This window comes from Agelaius tricolor, unplaced genomic scaffold (assembly GCF_023055355.1).
Source record: "Agelaius tricolor isolate 1412-34295 unplaced genomic scaffold, bAgeTri1.0.p SCAF_15, whole genome shotgun sequence".
NCBI classification, from domain to species: Eukaryota; Metazoa; Chordata; class Aves; order Passeriformes; family Icteridae; genus Agelaius; species Agelaius tricolor.
The window spans coordinates 13,925,058-13,937,153 of NW_027269275.1; the positions used below are offsets into that span (position 1 = coordinate 13,925,058).

The 12,096-nt window shown below is 50.4% G+C and overlaps 1 protein-coding gene across 4 annotated transcripts in view; it reads left to right on the top strand.

The window, feature by feature from the left end:
* Window positions 1-9,517, top strand: part of WDR59 (WD repeat domain 59) — a 49,081-nt gene extending 39,564 nt beyond the window's left edge. For 3 of the 4 annotated variants that reach the window (XM_071440507.1, XM_071440508.1, XM_071440509.1), the window contains 7 exons: window positions 892-973; window positions 2,822-2,934; window positions 3,946-4,093; window positions 4,180-4,252; window positions 5,280-5,406; window positions 5,828-5,970; window positions 7,846-9,517. In XM_071440507.1, the coding sequence (XP_071296608.1) occupies window positions 892-973; window positions 2,822-2,934; window positions 3,946-4,093; window positions 4,180-4,252; window positions 5,280-5,406; window positions 5,828-5,970; window positions 7,846-8,081 (922 nt within the window). In that variant the 3' untranslated portion in view covers window positions 8,082-9,517. Of the gene's footprint in view, window positions 1-891; window positions 974-2,821; window positions 2,935-3,945; window positions 4,094-4,179; window positions 4,253-5,279; window positions 5,407-5,827; window positions 5,971-7,845 lie in introns of those variants that run through there. The other variant, XR_011681308.1, reaches the window with a different exon arrangement.
* Window positions 9,518-12,096: the final 2,579 nt, after the last annotated feature.

Genomic DNA, 12,096 nt, shown 5'->3' on the forward strand with positions numbered 1-12,096 from the left:
TTTTGCTGGTTTTGGTGTTTTTTGGGTTTTTTTAACAAAGGGCTTCCTTTTTCTAGACTTTGTAAATCACATGATTACAAAACCTCTGTTCCTGAATTTTTTTTTCTTAGCTTTGGTAATACTGGCTGGTCCTTAGCAGAATTTCCAATCTATGGACATTCAGGGAAGAAGCAGGTTTCCTTTATGAGGAAAGAAAGAGAGGAAAAAAAACCCTTCTTTCTCTCCCTTTCTATGTTATTAAAAAGAATATTCTTTACAAAACCTGTTGGACCTTTCTTCTTAGGACATCTTGTGTAAACAGCCTGACCCTTTTCCATGTACTGTAAAAATCTCAAGCAGTTGAAGTGTTGGGAAGATTTCTGATGACAGGCAGAAAAGCACACGTGGGCTTCCTCAGCCCACCCTGCCAGCCTGTCAAGGCTTCACACAGTGGGTGTGTTATCCCCCAGCCAGCCTGGTTCTTCCCAGTATGCCTCTGTCTCCCTCTGAGTCAGGCAGAGCAGACTGATGGATTGAATGGGAGCAGGACCATGTAGCCAATGGCACCAGCTTTTAGGGGACAAGAATGATTCTGGACTTCATGATACCTCAGCAGAAGTTTGGTCTGATATCCTCTTGGAAATGGTGTTGCTTAGAATCAATTCCAGCTAGTGTGGAGCTGGACTTGATGTGTGGTGTATTAGGAAAAATGAATATTGGTAGGAGGATGGCAGTGATCCCTGAATAACAGAGAAGGATGAGATGGGAACCTGGCCATGCAAAGAGGCTCATATTGACTGGGAGGTCTGGGCTGCCCACTGCTGCCAGAGCCATGTTCCCCCTTCCCCCCCTTCCTCCCCACCTTTGTAGGTAATGTGCCAATCAGAGCTGAGTTACCTCCTTTCTTTTCAGACTGAATGTGAATAACATCCAGGAGACTTGCCAGAAGAATGCAGCCTCAGCCTTGGCCGTGGGCCGGAGGGATCTCGTGCAGGTATGCCATGGAACCCGACCTCTTCCTCAGCATGCTGTGCCACCCTCCAATGGCTTGTGCTGTCACCAGCACCCAAAGGCCACTGGGGTTCAGCAGCTCTGTCAGGGACTCCCTGGGTGGTGAACCTGGCCTGTGGAAAGGCCACCAAGTTGGTCCCTACCTCTCTAACTCTGGGCATTGAGAGATTCCTTCCCAGGGCTGCACACAGATTCTTTTATGCCCTTTGCCATACTGAGTGAAACACATTTTTCAGGAAATTCCTGTAGGCAAAGTGAGGAATGCAGCCTGCTTTTGAGTCATCAAATGGAGTAACTGTGCACAGAGTTGCCTAGCTGCTGTCAGCATTTTGATCCGTAATTTTTTTCGTACTTATGTAATTGTTCCCATTGTTTGGCATTCTGCTGGCACTGGATGCTAACTTCAGCTATCTTCTCCCAAGAGAGCCTGGGCCCAGGGGCCCCAAAATGGGGCTGGCTATTTGCCTTCAGCTGAAAATAGGAGAAAAATGGCTGTTGTGGCCCATGCTTTTCCCTGTGATTAGCCCATTGCAACAGGCAGAACATTTGGCAGGACATGGAAGCACCTGAAAGAGATGGGAGTTGGCAGTGCCACGGGAGCTGTGCACATCTCCTCAGCATTTGGCTCTTCCTGGAGCTGGATAGGCAACATGCACAGGCCTACCTGATCTAAGCAGAAGCTGACTCAGGCTGTTGTCCTGCTTCTTGGTGGGTTCTGCAACACCAGCAGAGAGAAAGTAGGTCTAGTTCCCCTTTGTCTGTTCTTCTCTTGCTGTCTGGTTTGTCCACATTGGACCAGAGTTTGGGTGGAGTAACTTCAGCAAGATTCTCTGAGATAACTCTGTTTCTTGCTTGGTTTTCCCTGTCCCATGTAACTCCAGCCTGTAGTGCAGCTCACAGCAGACATACAGGCTTGACTTGCAACTCACAGGTTTGATGTGCTCTGTAGCAGTGTAGGAAGTGCCATCTTTCCTGTTTGCTTTCTGTGCACTCTCTTACTCAGCCCAGTCCTTGTTTCGGTTTCTCTTCTGTTGCTCTCTGATTTCACAGTGAGCAGCTTTGGGACTGCTTTTTCTGGCTGTTTGTTCTTTGTACTTGGTGCATTTGGTTTTTCTTTATTGTCCACGTTGTCAGTTCTCTGACTTCTGCTGTCTTTTTGGCACCATGCTCTTTTTCCTTTCCTGCTTTATTTTTCATACTAAACCAGGAGCTTTCCTTTCCCTGGAATATTCTAACTGTCCCATTTGTAAAGGCACAGCAGAAAAAAAAATAGTCTTAGATCAGTGGTATAGAGACTGACAAGATGGAACTGTTTTCAAAGTAGAGGATGATAAATGAAGGAGAAATTTCATGTGAAGTGGTTAATCTTCTGAAACAGAAAAAGCAAACTGTCCTGTCTGTGCCAGGCTGCATTAGGAGAATAGCACTCAGTGATACCACTAATGAAAGAGTACTTCTCATGCAAATAATGATTTACCAGTAAACTTTCTGCCACCAGACATCTCTGAACCCAAGAACTGTATTAAATCTAAACCTTTTTGAGGCTAGTGACTATAAAATGCACTAATAGACTATAGACTGTTCTGCTTTTGCATTTAACCCAAACACAAAGCGAGTGGGACAGGGAAAGCTTTGGTTTTGTGTTATTCTCTGCATTAATCGTGACACAGAGACCGAAACTGTTCCCTGCTGTCAGGGGGAAAAAAAAAAAACCAAACAGACAAGCTCCATTATTATCTGTCTGTCTCTGTGTGAATTTGTGCACACCTATGCCCTGGGAGTGTGGTTAATCCTAATTGTAGCTTTGCTGCTTTTCCTTCCTGTCTGCCAGGTTTGGTCACTGGCCATGGTAGCCACTGATCTCTGTCTTGGACCGAAGTCTGACCCAGATTTAGAGATACCTTGGGCACAACATCCATTTGGACGTCAATTACTGGAGTCCTTGTACGTGTCTGAATGCTGGGGAGGGGTTGGGGAATGGTTGCTGAAGCAGAGCCCTCCATAACTATCTATGTGTAAGGGTTCATTTCAGGTTTGGGGTAGTGCCACAGCATGGACTTTTTCCTGTCTCAAGCCTGTGATGCATCACAAAGGGAAACTCCAAATGTGTTTCTGGCATACAGGAGAGCTCTTGACCTTCCACCTATCACTCAGGTCTTTCTTGGCCAGCATTGAGCAATGGCCAGACACAGGTGGAGCTCTGCTTTCCATGCCCACAATGCTTGACTTGGAGATTCGGGTTTCCTGCTCCCCACTAAATGAGCCTGTTGGTGCAGCACTTTTTTTTCACCTTCTGTTTTCCTGTTTGCTTTATTGGGAAGTGTTCCAGTGGCCACAAAGCCAAGTGTTAGCTACAAATGTTTTCCATGTGAATCTGCTCAGGAGTTACATAATCCATGACTGATATTATTTGTTGATCCATGCTATTTGGAAGCGCAGGATTTGTGTGCTGTGCTTTCCATGCCATTGCTTGGCTGAGCTCTCTCCTGCTGCGTGGCAGCAGTGGGAGCACAGCACAGGTTGTTGTTCTTTATCACTCTCAGCCTTCAGAGCAAACTGGAAACTTCTAGAAAGCCTGCAGCAGCCTTTTGCCTTGTGATTCAGGTGCAGGACGCTTGCACCCAGAGGCCTTTGTAAAAAAGATGTTGTGGCTGGGAGTGAGTCTAATGGCTCCAGCACTGCAGCAGAGCCCAAGTACTGCTGAATTCCCAGAGCTCCCATCTTTCTCCCACCAGTTAGGGTGTGAGCGTTTTCAGAAGCAGAACTTGGCTCCTCAAAGGTGTGACAGAAAAGCCAACCCAGTCCCCAGTCCCTCAGTGCACATGTCTCCTGTGGGCAGTCATGACACCCAAACCCGTGTGTGCAACAGGCTTGCAATTGGCTGCCCTGGAGTCTCAATGGTTTTGCTACTGAATTCTGCCCAGTCTCACACTCACTGTCTTTTTCATTTCCCAGGCTGGCTCATTACTCACAGCTCCACGATGTCCAGACCCTGGCCATGCTCTGCAGTGTGTTTGAAGCCCAGTCCAGGCTCCAGGGGTGCCCCAACTCTTGTGTCCCCTTTCCTCAGCGTGCCTCCAACCTGGCCTCCCACAGCCGATACGTACGGTCACCATTTCATTCCCATTTGATATCTTTGAACATCTCTCACATAGATTACATGATTTATTCTCCTTTCCCCCTCAACAGCCCAGCTTTACTTCCTCTGGCTCCTGTTCCAGCATGTCAGATCCTGGAATTGGCACTGGAGGCTGGAGCATAGGTATGAGACCTGGCTAGTCAATAAAGGAATCTCTCACCCTTCCAGCCAAGGTTTTAGATGGCTCCTGTGGTGGGGAAAAGAGGGAGTTAGTACTGGCTGTGACTGCAGATGTGCTCTGCCAGAGCAGCTCTGTGGGGCTTGGCCAGGATGGTGTGACTCCATGGCTGGAAGTGAGCAGGACTTGCAGTATCTGTGTCAAGGCTCCTGCAGTCCTGCACCTTCTGACTTCAGTAGATACTTCATTCAATGAGTATCAAAAATGGCCCCAATATGTCATCAGCTGGCTAATTCCACAGCATTTGGGGTAAAAGCAGTGCTGGGCTTTCTTCTCTCACTGGAAGAAATGCAGCAGTTGGAAAGACTGGGTTCTCGGTGCTCTGAATATCCACAGAGGTTTTTCAGTGTGACAAAGGGGGCTGTGGTGTCAGAGTGGAAACTTTTGGCAGATTCCTAGTGATACACACAGCCTGGGGCAGCATCAGCCCTGTTAACACCACAGCTGTAACTTTTCAGTGTGGTATCAAGGCATGGGGAAGAGGAGAGGATGGGGGTTAGGGAAGTGGAGAATCTTTTGTAGCAGTTATTAGCAGTCATCTCCCTGCCCCCAGGGCTGTACCTTGCATGCAGAGGCCCCTTTACATAACAGCAGTCCTGGTGATGAGAGTCCTCCCTGTCTAGGAAAGAGGAACCCACGTCCGCCCAGGAAACTGTTCCCAAGCAAACTCCATGGGATTGATTGCCTGGTTACCTTTTGTCTAAAGCTGAAGGCAAAAGGGATTCCTCCACAGCAGATTTCTCTGCCTGGTGATGCCCATTAAGTCCTTTCACTGGAAGTGTAGTAGAAGCACTTGGCAAGCAGAGGCTGGCACGAAGTTCTTGGAGGCGGGGCAGTGTTTACTGGAACGCAGAGGGTGGTAGGACAGAGATAGGACTGAAACACGGGGGTGCAAACCTGTGGTCTTTCATGTCCCTTCCTGATTGCAGTTTGGAGGGGGGAGATGCACTCACAGCCTCTTGGTGTTTGCAGCAAACAAAGACACAGAGCAGACCTCCACTCCCTGGTGCGAGTCTTCTCCGGATGACTTCCGCTATGGAAACCTAACATATCCTGATCCTCGGGAGAGGGAGAAGGACCAGCATGAGAAAAACAAAAGGTAGGTTATCACATGCCTTGTGGGTACTCAGAGATGCCTTACTTGTGTCTCAGTCACGTGGAGCTCCATGGCCAGGTCTCTTGGTGCTGTGCAGTACCACACCTGTCCATAGACCTTGTCATTCACACAATTACTTGAAGAAGCTTCGTCCTGCAGATCAGTGCTGCTGGAATTATACATGATGCATCCCTAAGAGGCCATGGTGGGGGTCCCAAAGGACAGTCCACCCATGGAGTGTGTACCCTGGAGTGTAGAACAAATCAAGGCCAGAGCAGTTTGTGTTCAGCGATATTTCAGCAACCCGTGGGAAGTGCCCTGCTGCATTTCCAGCAATGTGAGCTGGTTGCGTAGCCATTGCAGGAAAGAGGATTGCAACCCAAGTCTGAGAGTCAACCAGTTACAGGCCTGTTTGTTCCTCTAGGCTGCTGGATCCTGCCAACACTCAGCAATTTGATGACTTTAAGAAGTGCTATGGAGAAATCCTTTATCGCTGGGGCCTGCGAGAGAAGCGGGCTGAGGTTCTGAAGTTTGTCTCGTGTCCTCCTGATCCTCACAAGGGAATTGGTGAGTGTCTGGTCCAGTTGTTCAGGCAGAGCCACAGCTCTGCCTGGGGAGCTTAGGAACGTGCAATCTGCAGGGCAGGATGTGTCATGAATGGAATGGACAAAGTTTATCAGAGATCCACCCAAGCGAGTCACAAGGGTTTAAAGTGGCTATATAGGTATAATTGAACCTTGGTACAAATTGTTCCACAGAATTAATGATGGCAAACCAATTATTTAATATGAATAAAATATGAAGGGTTTATTTAAATTGATGAATATAATGATAATCATTTGACTAAAAAGACCTTAATCAGAGTTATTTACCACACAGTATAGAAAATGAAAACTAGAAATACAATGCACTGGTTATTAAATAAATAATATCAAAGTTAGCTTAAAAATTATCAGGTAGACATTGATGTCCATCCATAGCAATGACCGTGGGCAAATCTCTCTCACTCAGCTTTGAGGAGTGACATTGAGGGGTGTCCCCACCCAAGGTAAGGATCTTCACACACACCTAAGGGAGGTGTCTTAAAATTTTTCACCATTTAAAAATGGAACTGGTCTTTATGGTATGGAGTGATTGACTGTCAGTCACACAATTTTAGATAAAATGTTGTCCTGCCTGCTCAACAGACCGTGCTTTATTTTTGAGTAAGACGCTATCAGCTCTATGGTTTCTTCTTCTGTAAACATCTGCCTCTCCCTTCCCTGCCAGGGTTTTCACATCCCTGTTGATGCCAGCATTTGCCTTACCTATCCATGCGATGGGTATAATTTGGGGTAGTGTGATCAAGCTGGTTTCAGCATTCTTCAACGCCAAGAACAGCAGCCCACCCCCCCTCCTGCTCAATCCATCACTGATAGCTTGCAAGTAAGGCAGAATCCAAGCTGTTTTATTCCTGCTTAGGCAGAGCATCCTGCTACATGGATGAAGTGTCCATTGGTTACTGAAATGTCACAGCAAATGTGGCATTTAACCTCTGACAGAGGCCAGCTCTGCCAGTAAATGGGTTTGACTTCTTCACAGTTCTGGGTGGAGGTGAGGATTGCAGGTGTTGGTTCAAGGGCTTTGTAGGCTGTAATATCTCTCCAGGAAAGCTGAAAAATTCACATACTGCCATGCCAGCAATGCTCAGCTCTGTGCTGATGAATGACCTTTATTCCCTCTGAGATGCCCTGTCTTCATCTCTGATCCTGGGCCAAAGTGTCCTTCTGTTAAAATTGCAAGATCTCTAACTAGGTGAGCTAGCCAGCAAATAGGTAAAGAGAACTTTCCTCCCAAAATACTTTCAGCAGCATAGATGCCCAGGTTAAGGACAGCTACCAAATTGTCTTCTTCACAGACCTATAAAAACAGATGTGCTTCACCTGGGGGGAGAAAAACAGGTAAAGGATGCCAGAGAAACAGCAGTAGTCTCACTTTGTCACCCGAGATAACTTCTGGGGAGTAATTGGAGTGAAAACAGGTGACTTAATCCACTGCCTTTGCTCCTCCATGGCTGAGAGTCTGATGCAGGAGCATCAGGCGGGACTCTCTGATGAGAAATGGAGGCTGTTCTTGCTTGCTTAGTGATGCTTCATAGTGCTAAGAGGTGGATGAGACCAGCAGGAAGCCTTCATGAGTCAGTGTCTCCAAGGCTTGAAATCCACCTCACATTTCCAGCAGACAGCTGTAGCCATCAGGGGAATTGGTGGGCCAGTCAGTGCCTCAGTGCTCCAGTTGCACATTCCTTTAATCGCATGTGGAGAACAAACCAAGATCTCTGAACACCCTCCTATCCTGGTGGAGCTTTGAGGCAGTGTGAGGGGCTGTTTGCAGGATTGTTTGTCTGCAATTCCAGCACTGACTGTCCCTCTCTGTGTGTGTGTGTGTGTGTTTCCCTGGCAGAGTTTGGCGTGTACTGCAGCCACTGCCGCAGCGAGGTGCGCGGCACCCAGTGCGCCGTCTGCAAGGGCTTCACCTTCCAGTGCGCCATCTGCCACGTGGCCGTGCGCGGCTCCTCCAACTTCTGCCTCACCTGCGGCCACGGCGGCCACACCAGCCACATGATGGAGTGGTTCCGCACCCAGGAGGTCTGTCCCACGGGCTGTGGGTGCCACTGCCTGCTCGAGAGCACCTTCTGAGCACTGGGGACAGCGGGCACTGATTGAATATTTAATTCCCAAGCCATGCTGAGTCAGCTCTGCTCTGCTCCGCTCTGTCTGGAGGAGGTCGCCGCAAGGAGCTGGAGCAGGACGTCCTGGCGGTGTGCTGTGGTGATGTTTACAAGTACTTCCATTAATCCTATGCTTCCCAGGTTGCTTTCTGACCAATTTGACCAAATTCCCTGTGTCCATTGCTGGCAATGGATGCCAGACCAGAAAAATTGTTCTCTCCTGCAGAAGGGTGTATGAATATTCCTTAGTTTGGGATGAAGAGGTTTTTGAAAGCTCCCCTGGAAGGGGCCCACCTGGCAGAGCCAAACTCACTTCAGCAATGTAGAGTCTTTTCCAGGTACCTCCTTACATGGGCTCAAACTGAGCAAAACAATTGTTTTACACAAAGCAGAAATAATTCTCAAGCAGCAGTAACCTCTGAAGGTGAGTTGTAAGTGGCGCTTGAAGAGGAAATAGTCCATGGAACTGTGCTCAGAGTTTCCCTGGAAGCAGCAGGGTCCTTATTTTGAATGGCTGTTTACATCATTTAGATTTCCCCACAAAGCAAGGAAAGGAAATGGCATTTTTCAGGATTACATCTTAAATAATTTCTGCTCACTAGTCGGTACCTGTGAAAAGCCCAGATAAGCACCCAAGGTCCCTGGGATTAGTTGCTTCCAGCAGTTTTAGTACTGTTAGGCTTTAAAGTGTCTCCATCTCCTGCTCTGACCAGGTGATAAAATGCACTTTAATTTGTCCCTGTCTTAGTGGTGATACTTCCTGGTCACTGGGAAAGGCATCTGCCTTTTGAGTTTGGGATCCACACTGTCTTTAGATGTGGTGTTTTAGAAAGCCTTTGCTCCTTCACTGAGAGCACACAAAGAGGACACTTACTCAATACAGCTCCTTTTGGCTGTTTCCAAGCTCTATGGGGAAAATTAGAGTTAATTTGAGATTTGCTGCTGCTGGAGTGATGAGGCTCTTCAACAGGGAGGCAGCAGTTTCTAGGGAAAAAGGGGGTTTGGAAGAATGGTGGAATCCATGGAGGCAATAGGTTTAACTGTGGAGCATCAAGTGGAGAATGTACTGATGGATCTGTCTGTTTGGGGCTGTGCCTGCAGGCTACTCCCAGTGCAGGGATGCTGCTGTGCAGTGTGTGCACACCTGGAATGTGCAGCCTGTGCCTCTCCAGGGCTGGCTTCAGCCTGAGCTTTGGATTTGGGTTAATGTGTGCCAGGGATGAGCCAGCTGGAGCTACCCCTACCTGTACTGGCACCGATCCCTTCTCCCACGCTTGCCTGCTGAGTGGGGCCACGTGCCATTGCCCTTCCCAACCCCTGTGCTAGCTCAGGCAGTGGGATCCTGCTGTGGAAAAAACAGATGATGTATCTTAACCAATTAAAACATTAAAATTATTTTTTTAAGTGCTGTTCTGATAGAATGTGGTGTTGCTCTGATGGCTCTCTCTCTGTGTGGGGAGCCCCCAGCAGCTCTCCCTCCCAGTGGGTGGTGAGTGTTGCACCCATGGCTCTCTCCCTGCGCCCCAAAGCAGGGGCTCGGTAGTAGCAGAGCCCCCAAAGATCTGTCCCCCAGCGCTGGCAGGGACGATGTGCTGGCACCTGCCACACCAGCCTGGGAACTGCCCGCGGTTGTGAGGCTCCTCTTGGGAAAGCGAAGCCGGGCGGCGTCTGAGCTGCCGGCAAACCCAAGCCCACGTGCTGCAGTTTGGGGAGGCCCTGGGCAGCGTCTGCCCCCCGGGAAAGCGGGCGGGGGCACCGGGGTCCTGCCGGCGCCGCCGCAGCCCCGGGGCCGGGGCGCTCCTGGCCCGGAGCTGCCGGGGAGCGCTCCCGCCCTCCGCCTCCCGCCGTGACAGCCACTCAGCTGGGAAGTATTCTCATTTCCATGCTCGAGTGCTCCTGGAGCTTGGAAGGGAAAGGAGATTTGTTATTTAAAGGTGACGGACCGACAAATCGTGGTATTTAGTGTGTTATTACAGTCCATTACGGTCCATCTCCGTAGTATGTGAATGCCCCCGAGGCGGAGCACGCCGGCACTTCAGAGGAAGGCGGAAAAGCCCTTGCCGTGGTGTTTGTGCAGCCCTGCACAGGTAGGTGGAATTCTTCCCGGATGCTGCGGGCATTTCTCTCACACCCTGCAGCATGTCTGGTGGTTCCTTTGGGAGCAGCCCCACTCCGTGCAGAAGTGACTATTGCAAGGAAACACAGCCGGCTTATTCCGCCTGCCTGGAGCCGGTTGAAGAGAGAAACGTTGTTGCCTTTGCTGTGCAGGGCAGCAGTAAATGGTCAGAAATGGGGCGTGGTGGTGCCCCCCGCCTGCCCCTTCTGTGCTGCCCACCCCCGACTGCCTGTCCCCGTATCCACCTGCTCTTTGCAATAACTTGGTGCCAAGTGCAAAAAGTTCCCCAGTGAGGCCAAACCTCTCTCTGAATTGCAGCCTTAGAGAAGGGAGGGGAGCAGGGACTGCTCAGGCAGCGACTGTGGGCCAGAGTGTGCCCCAGACCAGCTCTGGGGATGCTGCCGTGGGCAAGCCGGGTGAATTGATAGAGCCCTCAGCTGATGCACAGTGCTCGGGAGCGCGCTCAGCCGTGCTGCAGGGCAGGGGATGACCCATCCATGGTTTCTGCTGGAGCAGGAGCAAGGGGGCATTGGATTAAACCAGCTGCTCTGCACGAGGCGGGAGCACTCTTTGCACTGCATGGGAGGGGTGCCAAACCACTTCCCTCAGGGCATCCCTGGTGCCGCGGGTGTGCCAGGGCTCCAGGAGTGACTGGACACTGCCAAGGAGAGGAGCTCCATCCCTGGCCAGCTCCATCCAGAGAGCCCAGCAGCAGTGCTCTGCAGAGATGCCCACGCACCCCACCCCTGCTCTGGCACCCTTCCCAGGCCGGTGCAGAGGAGGATGACGAGGGCAGAAGACCTTAGGTCTGACCCTGAAAACAGCTGCTTGCCAAAACTTGCTTCAGCTGCCTGCCAAGTGCATCCCAGGAGCTGTTACCTGTATATCCATTAGCTTTCCCAAGGACGGGGCTGGAAGAGGGAGAGGGCTCCCACGACAACCCACGCTGTGCCCTAAAGGCCACTGTCAGCGTTTTAAACCCTATTTGTTTTCCTGCTGAGGGTGTAACAAGTGTGGTGTGCCTTCCCTATCCCCATTGAGGCTCTCCATGTGCAGAGAAGGAAGTTTAATCCCTGATGATCGAGTTTGGCAGAGAAACAGGGAATGTTTAGCAGAGAGGAACAACCTTTCCCATGGATGCAATACCAAGCAGAGTCTCTACTGGCCTCCTTCTCCTTGCTCCATTATCCCAGCATCAGCCCCTCCAGCAGTGCAGGGCCTGATCCTGCCCCGAGCCCAGCAGCACATTCCTGCTGTCTCCTGTGTGCCAGCCCCAGCTTCTGTCCGTCTGTCTGGTGGGGAAACCAGTTTAGGAACTGATGAGCCAAAGCCACTTGGCTGCTCTCATTCCAGCCAGGCTGATCAGCAAACGAGCTACACTTCCTGATCCTGCTTGTCCTGGGGCTGGCACGGTGCAGGGACAGGGACAGGGACAGGGATGAGCACAGCAGCAGAGACAGGGCATTGGCACAACCCTCTGCTGCCAATTTGTGCTGTTATGCTGGTTTACAGTTTGTTCCCAGCACTGTCCCTGTCCCAGTGCCCCCTGTGCTCAGTGCATTTCTGCTCTGCAGCTGCCAGGGTGCCCCATTCTCACTGCAGAGCTGGGGACTGGCTCACCCACTGTGGGGACACCCTTGTGCCCTGCATGGGGGGACAGAGCCCCACCACAGAGCCCAGGAGGAAACATGGGCAGATGAAATGTCAGCTCACAAGAGCCTGGCTCATATCCCTGGGCCCTGCTGTGGCACATTTGAGGACCACAGATCTGTGAGCTTGGGAGAGGATGGCAGCAGGGACCCACAGGTCACCCAGCATTTTTGTGGGCTGGCAAAGGCTGGACCCACCTTTGCCATGAGTGGTGATT